Source organism: Malus domestica, chromosome 06 (assembly GCF_042453785.1).
Source record: "Malus domestica chromosome 06, GDT2T_hap1".
NCBI classification, from domain to species: Eukaryota; Viridiplantae; Streptophyta; class Magnoliopsida; order Rosales; family Rosaceae; genus Malus; species Malus domestica.
In genome coordinates this window covers 27,495,326-27,511,017 of record NC_091666.1, presented here as the reverse complement: position 1 = coordinate 27,511,017, position 15,692 = coordinate 27,495,326, and the positions used below count along the sequence as shown (strand labels likewise).

General features: G+C 37.0%; 2 protein-coding genes and 1 long non-coding RNA gene across 4 annotated transcripts; 2 read left to right on the top strand and 1 right to left on the bottom strand.

Moving 5' to 3' along the window:
* Positions 1–1,547: 1,547 nt before the first annotated feature.
* Positions 1,548–6,391, top strand: LOC108171656 (uncharacterized). 2 transcript variants are annotated; one of them, XR_011582108.1, is made up of 10 exons: positions 1,768–1,993; positions 3,023–3,091; positions 3,451–3,541; positions 3,682–3,736; positions 4,067–4,143; positions 4,456–4,539; positions 5,298–5,377; positions 5,568–5,663; positions 6,011–6,123; positions 6,248–6,391. It is a non-coding gene; the product is annotated as an uncharacterized lncRNA (long non-coding RNA). The 2 variants fall into 2 exon arrangements; XR_011582107.1 differs by lacking the exon at positions 6,248–6,391 and having other exon boundaries at positions 1,548–1,993; positions 6,011–6,230.
* Positions 6,392–7,915: 1,524 nt separating this feature from the next.
* On the top strand, positions 7,916–11,914 carry LOC103437593 (probable inactive leucine-rich repeat receptor-like protein kinase At3g03770). The gene is made up of 8 exons (XM_070823670.1): positions 7,916–9,005; positions 9,745–10,186; positions 10,281–10,414; positions 10,513–10,756; positions 10,848–11,059; positions 11,161–11,183; positions 11,273–11,384; positions 11,526–11,914. The coding sequence occupies exons 1-8, from the start codon at positions 8,142–8,144 to the stop codon at positions 11,736–11,738; spliced, it is 2,244 nt and encodes a 747-aa protein (XP_070679771.1). The 5' UTR covers positions 7,916–8,141; the 3' UTR covers positions 11,739–11,914.
* A 2,290-nt stretch (positions 11,915–14,204) lies between these two features.
* On the bottom strand, positions 14,205–15,657 carry LOC139187440 (beta-glucosidase 24-like). The gene is made up of 5 exons (XM_029104279.2): positions 15,523–15,657; positions 15,195–15,418; positions 15,039–15,067; positions 14,712–14,926; positions 14,205–14,636 (listed from the first exon to the last, which is right to left on the bottom strand). The coding sequence occupies exons 1-5, from the start codon at positions 15,588–15,590 to the stop codon at positions 14,462–14,464; spliced, it is 711 nt and encodes a 236-aa protein (XP_028960112.2). The 5' UTR covers positions 15,591–15,657; the 3' UTR covers positions 14,205–14,461.
* Positions 15,658–15,692: the final 35 nt, after the last annotated feature.

Below are 15,692 nucleotides of genomic sequence, written 5' to 3'. Positions count from 1 at the left end.
TAATAAAAGAGAGAGTGTCAAATTCATGACACATAGGTGGAAATTCAATAACTTATTGATTCCTCATTATTATTTATTACATTATAAATTCTTACTTCACTGTCATTACATGTGTAAAACCTAATATGGGCCAAGAAGTCTAACAAGGGACTTGTAATCAGGGTTTCATAGTAAGGAACTGTAATGAAAAGTTCCTGGTACTGTTCATTTTAACGAAAAACCATATTTTTACACCAAAAAGTTAATCATGATATTATTCACTTTACCTTTTATTTTGTCCTTATCGTTAAAACTCAAAGTTTTTAAATCATTTTCATTTGTTTTCCTTTCATATTACGGACGGTGGGAGTAGGACACAACATATGTTCTGTACATATAGGACCAGCACCTTAAACAGGGATTTCGCTTCACTGTTCACAAAACGAGATAGCACGGCATTATCGTGTTGCCGTATAGCGCTATAAGGAATGCTACGTAGGCAATACATAATTATCATACATGTGATACGAGGGTACTGTCCATTCCGCTCGAATAGTGAAGCGGGGTCCCTCTTATGATTTCTTTCCAATTAGGGTCACCGGATGTCGTATAGATTGGGTTCTTTTCCCACTCAACCTTCTGTTTCATGGGGAGCCCTCATCTCACACTAACTACTTGCATAATTTATGTGGGGTTTCCATTTTTGAATCATACACATACTTCAACCATGACATTGAAATCATCAATCTTAATAATTAAGCAAGGCGACTCCAAGTCAACAAGGCTCTCCGCTTCACAAGGGTTGGCCGGAGGCGGGGGTACACAGCCCCACCTTTGCTTTGCAAAAAGATTGTTTTTACACCTCAAACCAGTTACCTTTCACTAAAAAAGGAACAACATTTCTGTCGCGCTAAGGCTCATCCTCAACAGTTAAGCAATCATATACGTAGAAATAATTTGTTTCTTGCACTTTCTTCAAATTATGCAGTGCACCCATATACTGATAATTTTTCCGAACGATTGACACCAAAAAGTTCTCTTATGTTATCATCTAAACTCCAGAGAAGAGTATTCGAGCTAAAGTGTAGAGAAAAAACACATTGTCCTAACCAACTTAGCTACGCTCAAATACGGAGTAACTTTAATATCTTTGATGGTCATAAAATTGGCACCCACCACTAGCGTATGTCATATCTGTAATCTGCTGTAAACGTGGATAAGGACTTTTAAATCCTTCAGCAAACAGCAAAAGCAAATCCTTGCATGGTTTCTAACCTTATTACACACACCACACATTCATTCGATAGTGCTACTTGCAAGTTGTATTGACTTGGTCAATCTTGCAAGTTCTTGGCATTGTTATTACTTTAGTCTAAAGAAAGCATTGCAATTGGCACTGTTCTTGACTGTTCATTGTACCTGAATTTCACTTTATTTACGAGGCTGCCACTGAGTCTCTCTGCCGCTCATTTTCACGCCGCGTGTTGATGATCGTGGGAAGGCAGGGGTGTGATGGGTCTGTAGGGTTTCGAACGGGTTGGCTGGGTTAGAGACTTTCATTTCCTTTCTTTGTGAGCTGCAGTGGGACTCGATGAGAGCATGCCGTCGGGAGAGAGAGCGAGTGAGCAAAGAGAGAATAGAGACAGGGAGGGAGAGAGATAGAGATTTGGTGAGAGGAAGGCATGCGGCTTGCAGGCAAACAGAGTCACAAGGGGTGTACGATTGGAGGGAGAGAAATGGGTTGGTTTCGAAAGCTCTACCTTAGGGTTTAGGGTTGTTCCTGCAAGATTTCAACAGCGTTTTCCCTCTTCTCCACTATTTTCCTTCATTCCCTTTTCTCTAAACCAGAAAACTAGATTCCTCTTCTGGAGTCTCTCCCAGTGTGGAACCCCCGCCACCACCAGGCGCCACAGCTGCGTCAAAGGTTTGCGTGTTGAATTTCACATCAACGGCATCTCCCTATAACCTAGGAGCTTGGTTCGGATCGGCCGATTCCGGAGGCCCTACCATCGAGGTTAGTCTGAAGCGATTCCTATCTTATTGACTTATTGCATGTCAAAATCTGCTTCAAATTTGTGATTTAATATAATTGGGCTTTAGAAAAAAATTTATGATTTTGTCTAATCCAATTGAATGATTAGAAAAATTTTCATTAAATTTTTGGGTTCCTGGGGGGTTCTGAATCGTGATGTTGAGAGAGCTTGGTTGCTTTAATTGCTAATGAAATTAGCTCCTAAATGTTCATAATTTGCCTTTTTTATGTTCATTCTATATTTTCTTTGAGTTCAGATATATTTGTGTTTTTTTTTTTGTGATATATTGTTGATGCCAAAATATCATATTTACAAGGACAAAGATAGCAAGGTTCTAAATCAAAATTTTATCCTGGTTCTGCTGCTGGGTTCACTATTAGTAAAAGGCACATGAAATATGGTATTGATTTCAGAGCCTTTGATTTCTCAGAATGTCTTCATATATCGATTGTCATATGAATTTAGTTGTAGTTAATTTGTCAAAGTTTGTTGTTGTTTAGCTTTTTCAAATGGCAGCCTTAGTATTTGCCCAGTATTATTTGTGAATTCCAAACTTTGCTTATAATTGTAGGTATGTAAAAGCTGCCAATTGAATTTGTTCCCCAGATGATAATGGCATACTAATGTAATGGTTGTTCTTTTGCTTTGATGTACGAGTAAGAAGATTGTTTTGCCCCTTATGTATCTTGCTTCTTTCTGTTCCACGAAGTTGCCAAGAAAAAAAGTACTTTGTGATCGTTTTATGGTGATGTGTAGAAAAATTTGTCTTTTTTTCTTTGTATTAGCAACCTATTACCCCTTCATGAGCATGTTCAGTTAAGAAACTTTAGATTTTTCTTCTGTTTAATTTCTCATCTGATAGTTTCAATATTAATAGAGTCCAATTAACATCCATATTGGAATGACAATCGAGAAATGCAATGACATACTTCTAATTCCATCCTCATTAAGTGTCTTGGTAACAATCAAGAATTGAATGACATGTTTCTCATTGTTTGTTTCTGTTACAGATCTACAAAGGATGATGAAAGCATTTCGTCATTGATCTTTGGAGAAACAGAGGCATGCATATAAAATATGTAATTACCCAGAACCTTTGTTTCAGTTGAAGCATGTCATCAAAGAGAGTAGTCAATTAACAGTTGCCAATTGATATTAGGTCTTAAATATAATTTTAGCTTTCATTTTTTTTTATAAATTAAAACTTTTTACAGAGTTTTATTTTTATGTAGATGGGTGAAATATATATATATATATATATATATATATATTGTAATATTACTTTGATTTGCAGATATGTCATTGCAGCAATAGTACATATATTTTCAATTTAAACATCCTATATATTTTCATACTGCATGTTGTCTGGGTAACCTCAAACAGATATGTCAAACTTTTTTTTTCTAATTTGTTGTAGTGTTTCCATTTTTTGGTGCAGAGCTCCACGATTGGCTAGCGTGAATCTTGGTATCTTCATATGCATGCAATGTTCAGGGATCCACAGTAGTCTTGGGGTACATATATCAAAGGTATAATTTTCGGTTATGCAAAAACTTCAAATTCGTTTTTTTATTTGTATGGTACTCAATTCCATATTTTATGCGTTATGCTAATGAGTTTCGGTTCTATTTTTCCCTGCATTATTATGATGATTTGGATGCTTTTGTAGGTGAGATCTACCACTTTGGATACATGGCTCCCAGAGTAGGTTGCATATATCCAATGTAAGTACCAATGCTGTTTTACCAGCTTCTTTCCATTCTGGTAGTAAGGTCATTACTCTGTCAAGCAAGGTTGCACTGAGAGTGAGAACACCGAGGGCACACTTTCTTACCCTCACTGGCCCACATTAAAAAAGAGGCACATTATGTTTGCACCCTATTTTCGCACATCTCTGTAAATTTAGCTATTTTTTATCCAGTTTTTTTTTTCGTTAAGCTTTCATCTTGCTGTTAATTTAGGTGTTTTCTATCTGTGTTGGTCCATCTACTTATACTTTTCAAATGTTGGTTCATCTTATGTTACTTATGAAATGATAATTATCGCACGAGAAGCAGAGGGCATTATTGCAAATGCAGTGGAGAGTTTTGGTAATAAGCCACAAGAGGACCTAGAAGTGAATTCAAAGAAGGTTGGCTATACAATAGATTACTCTCTCTCTCTCTCTCTCTCTCTCCCCCCCCCCCCACAAACACAGATTAAATTACTATAAGTTGCTTAGTTGCAGTTGATTGGATGTATTGGTTCATCTTAATTTTAGTCCACATAAATTACTATGGCTGTGGAAATTGAACTAAAAAGTACATTTCTTTTTTAAAATTGAATTTTTTTTCCTATATAAGACTTTTCGTTTCTCGATACTAAGTCTAAAATAGAGATTTCAGAGCAAAACATTGATCCAGTATAAGTGAGTTGTGATTTTGTAGTTTATTTATGTTTTCAGATAAAATCTACGAGATTAGAAAGAGAAAAAGGGCAAAGGAAAGCTATGGTGACTCTCGGAAGATGGTTCAAGTCTCTGTTGGAGGTACATTGGATTTATGTTTATTACGTGTTTAGTACATTGTTTGGACTATAGATTTGGATTGAACTCAATGTTGTCCGTGTATATAAATATATGTGCATAAATATATTTTTGTGTGAATATATGTGTGCATATAGATTTATACATTGTTAGGACTAATAATGTTTGTGCTGTTGGGATTTTCGATTGGGATTGGGGGCTAACAAGGACTAGGGATGTTGGATAGCATCTTAATTTATATGGGAGTTGATCTTTTCTTCTCTGTGAATCAGGATTGACGATTTCATTTTGCACAGGCCATACTGATTAAAGATGCTATGGTGTTGTCAAAGATAAACCTGACATATAAAGTTGGATATTTCAAAGTTGCATGTTTTCTGTTTAACCATTTTGTTTTTCCTACTTCTTCAGTTTCAATCTTACTTTCGACTACTACTTTTAAGATGTTGTTTTGGCTAGACTTTTGGATGAGGCCAGTCCTGCAAATATATAATTTTCTCTTCTTTTACCTAAGATATTGATTTTTTTTGTCATTCATCGCTTTGAAGAATGCATTTGATCTGCTTGAGCATAATATTCTGATCTCAAACCACTTTCACAAAGTTGATTTATTATCTACACGTGTGCTATTTTCATTTCAAATTGTGACTGCTATTTTGCTTTTCCCATTCTCATATTCCTAACAAGTGACCTCTGAAATTTATTGCCTATATCTTTTCAAAGCGCTTCAGGTATAAATTCACCTCACACTTCCTTGACAGGGGAGAATCAGACCATTGAGTGGGCTATACGACTAACAGTTGCTCTGAACATTGCCAAAGCATTAGATCTCTTTGATAAGGTGTTGTCTCAAATTTCCTTTCCCAAACGATAATTAATAAAATAGAGGACCAATTAAGTCTTTGAAAGACAAATTTCTTTGTCTACGTTGCTGAGTATTTGGAGCTTGCAACTTTCATTGGTTATTATATTTGATTGAGTTAAAGTTGGATTTCTGGATTTTGACTTTTCCATTTGTTTCTCTGTTGCAGAGTTGGCTTCATTTCAGTCCAGTAACTCTCTAAATAGGTCCAATAACTCACTAAATAGGCAAGTCAAGAAGAATTCAGCGTTGCACGCCTTTTTTGGTATGCTGTTTAAATCTGTATGTCATTTTATTCATTCTTCATGTTTAACTTTGTTCTGCAGGCTTCCTATGGCTAACTTAAGCATTTAAGTTATTCATTTGTTAAAGATGTTAGCTATTTTGGAACAATTTGAAAGTTAATGCATGACTCGATGATGACTTTTAGCTTGCCCCACTTATCTTTCACGCTCTCACTTCATTCATGTGCTGAGTCATGGTTTAACTGTCTAAATTCAAGAACTTAAAATGGCCAGCAGACTAAAAAGTGATTAGATTTTGAGATGCATATTTTGGTTTCTCATTATTTCTTTGTTTTGTATTTTTCATTTATTAATGTTCTTTTGGCAGCTTATTTGATTGTATTTGTGGTTTCCCGGGGACGAACAAATCCTCTCCTTAAACGTCGATTCTCAGAAGAATCACATTTCTGATGACCTCTGGGAGAGAATGATTAGTTGGAGGTTTAAGCTTTTGATAAGATACAAATTGAAACATTAATTTGTGTTTGTGTGTTTATTATTATACATATGTGTAATCATTTGCTGCTCTACTTAATCATCATATTTTTTATTTGGGTTTCTGAAGTTCCGGGACGAGTTCGCCGCGACCAAAATTGATGCCTTACTTCGATTCCAAACTCTCCAAAGCTGCCTTCTTTATAGATCATCAAAGCAGTGCTGAAATTCTGAGAAGGTATATTTAGAAACAATTATTGAGTTTTACCAAAAATTTTGCTCATTTTTTTTTCTTCATTTTCTTATGAAATTTAGGTTTTTGAGTAATGGGTTAGGAATTAATTCTTAATCAATAATAGGTATTGTAGTTGAGCTGCAAATAGTGTTGAAAGTATTAGATGATCTTAGTTGCGTGAGATTATTGTGTTTCTAATCCACCTAATTCATTTCAAATAGTGGCGATTCTTGGTGTACCTGAATAACCCATACTAAGTTGAATGTATATAAAAAGCCAAGCTGCTTATCTTATCGACGTCATTCACTCATGTATCCCTCTGTTCATTCATGACAGTTGGTTCCCGCCGCAACGCGTGGGCTTATTATCTAGTTTATCTCTAAGATTACCTATAAGTGTTTAAAGCTGTGAAAATTTGTTTAGGGTTGCTCGTCGGTTCGAAAACGTTAATATTTCGTCAATCCGCATTCGAAACGATCGAAATTTGAGTTGCGAGTTTTCTGTTTCAATCCAATACAACGTGATTAGTTAGCAGTGCTCAGTAGATTTGTATGGGCTTCGTCTGCTGCTGGTTTTGGTTTGGCACACAGCCTGCAAAGTTATGGTAAGTAACAGTCACAAGTTACAAGGACATGCATTCCTTTTACCAATCTACCCTTTTCTTTTACATATTTTGTGTTCACAGTCGAATTAAAAGAAGAAAACTAGCAATGCTCGCATAATTTATAAAGTTCTTCTTATTTGCTTTTTCGACTTTCAGTTTGGTTACAAGCTCTTAATATATAAAACAAGTTAAGTTTCTCCCTATTGTTAAGTTTATCATTTTTTTTTTTGGTATTATTCCTCTTTTGAATGGACGAGAATAACTCTCAATTATAAATTTGTTAGTTGGGGACAAATTAGTACATTTAAAAATTTTAAACGGTCCAAAATTGAAAGTCGATAAGGCAAATTAAAAGATGGTACCAAGTTCATACGTCATTGCTAAAATTCCTAAAAAAAAATTAAGAACTACCCTAAAACAAAACTTTTTTCGTGAGAAAATTGTATGAACAAATAAAGAGCAACAGATTTTTGTTGTGTTTTCAAGTTGATCTCAATGAGGTCTACCACCTCTCTCAGTTGCTGCTCAGAGAGGGCAAAGACTGCTTCATAATATTAAGTAAAGCCTACTCCATTAATGCTGGAGACAAACCAGTTTTCTTTTCAAGAAAGGACACCATGTGGGAGAACTGTAGTGCATTAATTCCTTTGTGGGGTTTTCTTGTTTTGCTTGAATTAAATCTAATAAACTCGGTTTTGCAGACGTGGATTAGGCTAGTTGGTTAATGTTGTGCATCTCCTTGCACTTAAGTTTGAACCTTTAAGTTAGTTGGTCATCGTGCGTGTTTGTCTCCTTGTATTCAAGTCTAAATTCCCTCTCGTAAAGGGATTTGAGTAGTTTAGGATATTGACATGGGAAGAAAATCTAAAAAACTAAGTTTAGTCAGCAAGTGTAAACATCCTCTTGGGACTTCAAGGCTTCTTGATTTTTCTCTGTTTCTGCCTGCTTCATATACTCAACTGTGGACATTTTTTGTCTTTTATCTTGGTTCCTCTAAAATCTCAGAAATTTCCAGTTTTCCAATCTGATTCTTTCATAACTCACAACTGTGTTTCATCTTTAATGATCCCCCAATAATTACCCCCTTTGCAAGTTTTCAATTCCTGCTTTATTGGTTTCGTTTATGTTGCAGACTTCAGCCACTTAATTTCTTCATGAAGCACTTCTAAGAAAAGTGATTTTGTAATGGGGCTTTGTGAATCGTTTCTGCTATTCTGTTTTTCTTGGAGCTTCTTACTTCTAGGCACTCATCAACTCCAATCTTCTCAAACCCAAGTGCTTCTGCAGCTCAGGAAGCACTTAGAGTACCCAAAACAGCTAGAAATTTGGAACAGTCACAACACAGATTTCTGCTCCATTTCTTCACTTGGCCAAGTAAACATTACATGCTTGGACAATCTTCTAATTGTGCTCAGAATCAAGGGTGATAAGATTAAGCAATCCAAAAAAAGTCATTACTTCAATGGCTTTTCAATCCAAAGCCAAACTTTATCAGATTCCTTTTCTTTGGATTCTTTTGTCACTACCCTTTCAAGGCTAAACAGTTTGAGAGTTCTTAGCCTTGTGTCTTTGGGCATCTGGGGTCAACTTCCAGACAAAGTTCATAGGTTGTCTTCCCTTGAGTATCTCGATTTGAGCTCGAACTTCCTCTTCGGTTCAATCCCACCAAGGATTTCCGCAATGGCGATGCTTCAAACACTTAAAATCGATGGGAATTTCTTAAATGATACTATCCCTGATTGGTTCAATTCGCTATCCAATCTTACAACTCTGAGCTTGAGGAACAACAAGTTGGAAGGTGCATTGCAGGATTTTAGTAGGTTAAGCAGCTTACAAGTGCTAGATTTGAGTGGGAACAGACTGAGCGCTATGTTGCCTCCAATGCCAAAAGGGTTGGTCATGCTTTTTGTCAGCGAAAACTCCTTCTCCGGCAAGATTCCAGTGAAATATGGCAAGTTAAGTGGACTTCAACACATTGATATGTCACACAATGCACTTATAGGCACACCTCCTGCTGCACTCTTCTCTTTGCCTAATATTAGTTACTTTGTTGAATTTTTTATGTGTATTTCATATCAAAACAATTACAAGATGAAACATTATATAGGAAAAGAAATAGAACATAAGCCTAACTTGCCTAACTTGCCTAATTTCCTAACTTGCCTAACTTGACTAATTTACGCAAAGAAGGTTGACTAGCCTAACTTCACTAGTCATCCAACATGTTTATTTCATGCATGCATTTTAACAAAAGATATGACTTCATGCATTCCAACACTCCCCCTCAAGCTGGATCGAGGGGATTCCTTGAGCCAAGCTTGGACAGAATGCGCATGAACTGAACCGTAGGAAGAGGTTTAGTAAAAATAATGATTTGCTTCTTGCTGCGCCATGTTACCAAATTCCCACTTGAAATGGCTTCGTGCCGCAAACAAACAGTAATGGCTTCGTGCCGCAAACAAACAAACTTGAAATGGCTTCGTGCCGCAAACTTGAACAACATTAGGTAGAGCTAAAGCATCCATCGAGCTCTCAACTTCATAATGTTCTCCAGCCATCTTGGCTTAGAGTAAATGTTCTCCAGCCATCTTGGCTCAGAGTAAAAGATCTCCAGCCATCTTGGCTTAGAGTAAATGTTCTCCAGCCATCTTGGCTTAGAGTAAATGTTCTCCAGCCATCTTGGCTTAGAGTAAAAGAAACTTAGCGGAAACGATCAACAGAGCATCCATCGAGCACTCAGCTTCATAATGTTCTCCAGCCATCTTGGCTTAGAGTAAAAGAAACTTAGCGGAAACGATCAACAGAACCAGGAATTTCGAGTGGCTCGCTTCCAGGGAATCTAATCTGTGGAAGCAAACTTGATTTCATTGATATATCGAATAATAGTTTGACGGGTGATTTGCCTTCATGTTTAAGAAATGAATCAAAAGAGAGAGTTGTGAAGTTTGGTGGGAATTGTTTGTCCATTGGTGTGCAGCGTCAGCAGCATGAACAATCACACTGCAAGGAAGTGATCACCCTGAAGAAGAAAGAGTTCAGAGGGAACAATGTAGGGATCTTGGTGGGTGTGATTCTAGGATTAATTGTACTTACTGTGCTTTTGGTTTTAGGGTTTATCATTTTCTGCAGAAGATATTGCCCTCAGGGGATATCAAAGCGGCATTTGCTGCAGAAATCAGTGCAAGAGAATTCAGCAGTTGGGTTTTCGACCAAGCTTCTAACAAGTGCAAGTAGGTCAATCACTAACAAAAATGTACATTTTTTTTTTTGTGTTTCATTGGATGAATATTTAAGCTTATCAAGTTGGTTCTTTCAATTATTTAGGGTTTATTTCACAAGCTGGAAAGGTAGGGACACAAGGCCTCCCTGCGTGCCGGATATTTTCTATGGAAGAGCTGATGGAAGCTACGAAAAACTTCGACAGCTCTGCCTTATTGGGTGAAGGTTCATATGGGAGGGTATAGTTTCAATTCAGAACGTTATAAATTGAAACTTTTTACTTTTATAACAACATATGCTTTTTTAAGCTCTTAGTCTTTTTTCCTTCGATATGTAGCTATACAAAGGAAGACTATACAATGGGACTGAAGTTGCCATAAGGTGCCTGCCCTTGTTGAAGAAGTACACAATTCGAAATGTTAAACTCCGGTTGGAACTGCTTTCCAAGCTTCGGCACCAGCATTTGGTATGCCTTTTAGGGCACTGTCTCGATGGTGGTGGACAAGATGATTACAGTCCGAACAAGGTCTATTTTGTGTCTGAATATGTGCCCAGTGGGACATTCCGTGATCATCTCTCTGGTAAATCTTCAAAAACTAAACACAATGCATTTTTGGCGGAAAAACACAAAATCTTTTCGTCTGACCTAGCAATAACGTTATGTATGTGTAGCGAATTGTCCTGGAAAGGTTCTCAACTGGTCAGAGAGATTGGCAGTTCTAGTTAGCGTGGCCAAGGCCGTGCGCTTCCTACATACGGGAATCATTCCTGGTTTCTTCTGCAACCGCCTGAAGACGAACAATATCTTGCTCAATGAGCACGGTATGGCAAAATTGAGTGACTATGGACTGTCCATTCTCACAGAAGAGACCGATAAATCCACAGTATGTCTCCTGAGCTCCTCATACTGACTGAATGATCACTTACCCCTACAATAATTTTTTCTTCCCGAGCGGTTCTGATTATGTTCTTGTCTTGGTTGCAGGCAAAAGACAGCCTTACATCATGGTTAATTCTACATCATATTTTTACTGTCTACTCTCTGCATGTTTCTATTAGAGTTCTTAATCATTGACATTTAACCATGTCTTGATCAGGCAAATGACAAGTTTAGACGATGATGCTTATAGCTTTGGATACATACTACTCGAGGCTCTCGTTGGATCTTCCATATCTTCTACAAGAGAAGCAATCCTGCAAAATAATATGGTAGTTCACAAATTTCTGCCTAATATTTTCACTTGACACGAAAAATGCGCAAAATTCATCATGTCCTATTGTTGTCAAAATTTTGGTGAGCGTAAAAGCGCGCTTTTATTTGATCGAAAGTGATTCTGCAATTCGATGCAGGCATCTCTGAGTAGCGAGGACGGGCGGAAGCAGATAGTTGAACCGGCTATTCTAGCCAGTTGCTCACAAGAGTCTCTATCGATCGTGCTCTCCGTAATGTACAAATGCATTTGTCCAGAGTCGAGCCGTCCATCTTTCGAGGACATCCTTTGGAACTTACAGTATGCAGTTCAAGTCCAGGAAGAAACAGCAGATGGAGACCAAAAGATTTGACACTGCATCGCATTCATTGAGTCAGAATTTTGCTTTTGAAGCTAAATAAACAAGGAAATGTGACAGAATTTGGGCATTTTTTCACTAGAATTTGTAATTGTAACAAATTATGATAATCATCATACAGAATTCAAAGTGCAATATGGTCAAAGATTATGAGAAATTTGTTAGTGTGATCGTCAATTTGTTCTAATCCTTCCTTGTTATAGCACATGTTTTATTTACTAATATTATCTTAAATTATAAACAGGGTTTAAAAAAACATGTGCCCCGAGGCGCGCCTAAGCGGTTTTTGAGGCGGGATGAGAGTGATAACGCCTCTGCCCACTCATCTAGACGTGGTTGAGGTTGAAGGGCAGCACGGTGTTCACGAAGAAGATGACCGTGAAGAAGAAATTTCCAGTCTCAACCATAAGACACCTCGTCTACATCTCCCATTTAAAACATTTGTATATAAATTTAAAAAAAGGTGGTGGTTCACAACTAGGTCTCAACCCATGAGACAATCTGGGCTAGCGGTGCACCAACCCGTAATCCTTCCGCTGTTGAGAGCGAGAGGTTTTCGCAGCTCTGTTAAACCAGCCTCACGCATTGCCCTCCATCCACTCTAAGGGCCGCGTGGACCAAGCTTAAGCCCGAACCACATGACCCAACTCACAACTTGGAACGGGCGAGCCTGCAAATTGCAACAGCAAAGCCCTGCCAAATGAGTTGAACCGATGTCCCACCATCTTGGTGCCCCCACTTGAGTTGCAAGCTAGCGCGACCTAACTCGGCGAACAGTGAACAAGTAATGAGATGTTAGGATTTTATAAGTGCTTGGTATAATTCTTGTTGGCCGGTGTTGGGACAAAGAAGTATGTGACAAAGTTCAATTGGCCACTGGCAGTACAAGCACTCATTTTGCAATCTTAGGATTTTATAAGTGGGCAGTCTCTCAAAACATAGGTAATTTTAACTTAAAACATGAAAAATTAGAGTACTTTGCATTAAAATTGAAAGACGCTAAATTCAATGGAGATAACTAAAAATATTGTACAAACCTAAAAACTCAAATATGAGGTTAAGTAAGCAATAAAAATTTAAAATATATGTTAAAGCTAAAGAAAAGTTGATACAATAATGAGGGCAAGTGAAGACTGGACTCCAATAAGGGACTTTAACTAAAAGCTCTCGGTACTGTTGAGAGAAAAATGACGCTGGAATAGAAAATAGTTTGGATTAAGAATACAATGGAACGGAAAAGAGTTTGGATTAATAATACAATTGAATTTTAAGAGTATTAGACAATCTCCAAAGGAGATGTCAAATTCTAAATGTAAAATTTAAATTTGAAGGCTTACGTGTTACTTTGACATCTTTTAAAGTTTTACTCTTCAACCGATATGCCAAATTTTAAACATAAAATGAAAATACATTAATGTTGTCTTTTGTTACTATTAATGCTGATTTAGACAGTTTGACATCTCTTTTGGAGATTCTCTTAGACTGATATGCAGCAGCAACATCTGTTAGAGTACCAAGAAAGAAAGAAAAAAAGGCATGATGAGCTAGGGACCATTCTGGTTCCTTAGTGGCTCCGCCCATGTTGTGACCGATATAATGCATTTGAAATTGCAGAAAAACTTAAAATATTCTTGATATGAATATTAAAAATTAAAAAAAAATTAAAAAAAAAAAAAACTATCTAATTACACACAATAAGATCAACATCATCGATATAAGGATTTGATTGTATAAAAGAGGAGTTAACACTCTAGCTTGTAAACCATAATATCCCAGAAAATGTAATGTTTATGATGGATTCTTACCGTTCATCATCAATTCATCAAAATCTAGTCATTAATCCGTACTTGTAATTTACACGATCGATGCCCTCTGAATCATTAGTAGACAGGGGATTAAGTCCAAATTAATGACTTGATTAAGACCCAAACCACATGCTTAACATCATGCTTAATCTGTTGTTATGTTGATGTTCTTGAATCTAGAACATACAAATTAATGACATGATTAAGACCAAACCCATAATCTGTTATTATGGGTCTGGGATCCCAAAAATAATGAAAGGTTTCTAGCAGATGGACATTGCTTACAAATTTCTATAAAATGGGTTTGGGTGTTTTGCACTCCTCCTTCCCTGTTTTTTTCGCTTCGTTTTGTTATTAGAAAGTAATGCGTGAGTATAGAAGGTATCCCACCACACATTAACGACAGACTAATCCCCTTCCCATGGGGCCAATTATTTATAGCAGAAATAAGGAAAAATAGGATAATATAGGAAACTCCTGCCTCCTTGCAATGGGAGATACAATTGCTTCACTTGTTTCATTGAGTGTAAGAAACCCTTAAACTCTTCTCTCTTTTTTTTTCTTTCTTAAATTGTTATTATTAAGGAGAAGGGAAAGTTCTAAACTATTACAATAATTTAGGGGATTAGGGAGTTTCGAACTCGAGACGCATGGATGAAAAACCAACACCCTATCCACTAGGATATTGGACCATCAAAGAAGTTGATGTAAGATTGTTTTGCTTGCAATATAACAACTATATTACAAACCTATGCCAGTATTAAAAGTACAGGGCATTCCCACAGAAATACCTAGCCTATAAAACAGAACATTCAAGGCATATATAGCACATATTTTACCACTCTTTCTTTACAGTTTTCTGCATTTGTGTGCAAGAAAGTAGATGAGCTTTTATAACGAAACTTGACTACGTCAAGCCTCGCCCTTTAGGAACTTAGGGAGCCACTTAGCAGACCCCTTAGGAATGCGCTTGAGATTGTCTTTGTAGTCGACATAGTAAAGCCCAAATCTTGGGATATAGCCTTCTCCCCATTCAAAATTATCAGATAACGTGTAGTGGAAATATCCTTTGACATTCACACCACTCCTGGAGAAACAAAAACAACATAAGTAAATGGATACTACATCCTCAAACTTGTAAACATAGATTGCAGTGACTTACTTCATTGCATTCTTGATCCGGTACAAATGGCGAAGAATGGATTCAATTCTATGTGGATCCTTAAGTGCGTCACTAAGTCTTAGTTTATCGTCCTTTGCCTCAGTTATTCCATGTTCAGAAATGTAGATTTTAGGGTCCTGGTACTTCTTCTTCATAAACTTTAGAAGTTGTTCCAGGCCTTGTGGGTAACTGTAGACGAACCGACTTCCTCCAGCCTACACGGTTGAAAGAACTTAGTTTTGCTATATATAGAAAGATGGAAACTACATGGTACAAAATTATATATGCGAATCATCCTTGCGCATGGGTCAATGCTCTTTTGTATACCTGAGGACCAATTTGGGTTCCGTTTTCATCTACAACAATCACAACATGAAAAAACCGTGTAAGACTTAAAAATTCCAATCAATTTAACCTTCATTGGCACAATAACGCGCGAGTGCACACACAAAAGAAGTAACATTGAGATATTATCAAATTTACTTTTGATCAACGCCAAAGCTAAAAGATCGTCGCTATAAGAGATTGGTCCTTGTGGTTTTGCTGGGACGTTTCTACCATATCTTGTGGAGTAATAGTTGATGCCGACAAAACCTAAGGATCCATTGATCATCTTCTCCTCCTCCTTGGTGAAATGTGGTAGCCTGTCCTTGACCAAACGTCTCATACTCTCTGGATATGATCCATATACTAATGGTTCCATGAACCTAAACAAGAACATCATATTGTTTTTAGGAAAATTTACAACTAGAAGACTTCTTATACCAATCGAGCAAGTATATTTAGGACCAATGTAGATATATCTACTAACCATCCAAGTTCAAAGTCTAATATTCTTTCTGCTGCAGCTTTGTCTTCTGCCGAATTCGAATAAGGCATGACATATTGTCCTACAAGACTAATTCCAATTTGTCCGCCTTGTTTATCCTAAAAACCAATATCAACCAAGAAAGAACATTTATCTCATTAATTTGAGATACT

Excerpts from the sequence above, each read along its gene's own strand:
- LOC103437593 (XM_070823670.1), top strand. The coding sequence starts at position 8,142 with ATGGGGCTTTGTGAATCGTTTCTGCTATTCTGTTTTTCTTGGAGCTTC. Across the intron at positions 9,006-9,744 it reads TGCCTAATATTAGTTACTTT|CGGAAACGATCAACAGAACC; the intron begins GTTGAATTTTTT and ends AAAGAAACTTAG. Across the intron at positions 10,187-10,280 it reads CAAGCTTCTAACAAGTGCAA|GGTTTATTTCACAAGCTGGA; the intron begins GTAGGTCAATCA and ends TCAATTATTTAG.
- LOC139187440 (XM_029104279.2), bottom strand. The coding sequence starts at position 15,590 with ATGCCTTATTCGAATTCGGCAGAAGACAAAGCTGCAGCAGAAAGAATA. Across the intron at positions 15,068-15,194 it reads AGCTTTGGCGTTGATCAAAA|ATGAAAACGGAACCCAAATT; the intron begins GTAAATTTGATA and ends TGATTGTTGTAG. Across the intron at positions 14,637-14,711 it reads CGGATCAAGAATGCAATGAA|GAGTGGTGTGAATGTCAAAG; the intron begins GTAAGTCACTGC and ends TTGTTTCTCCAG.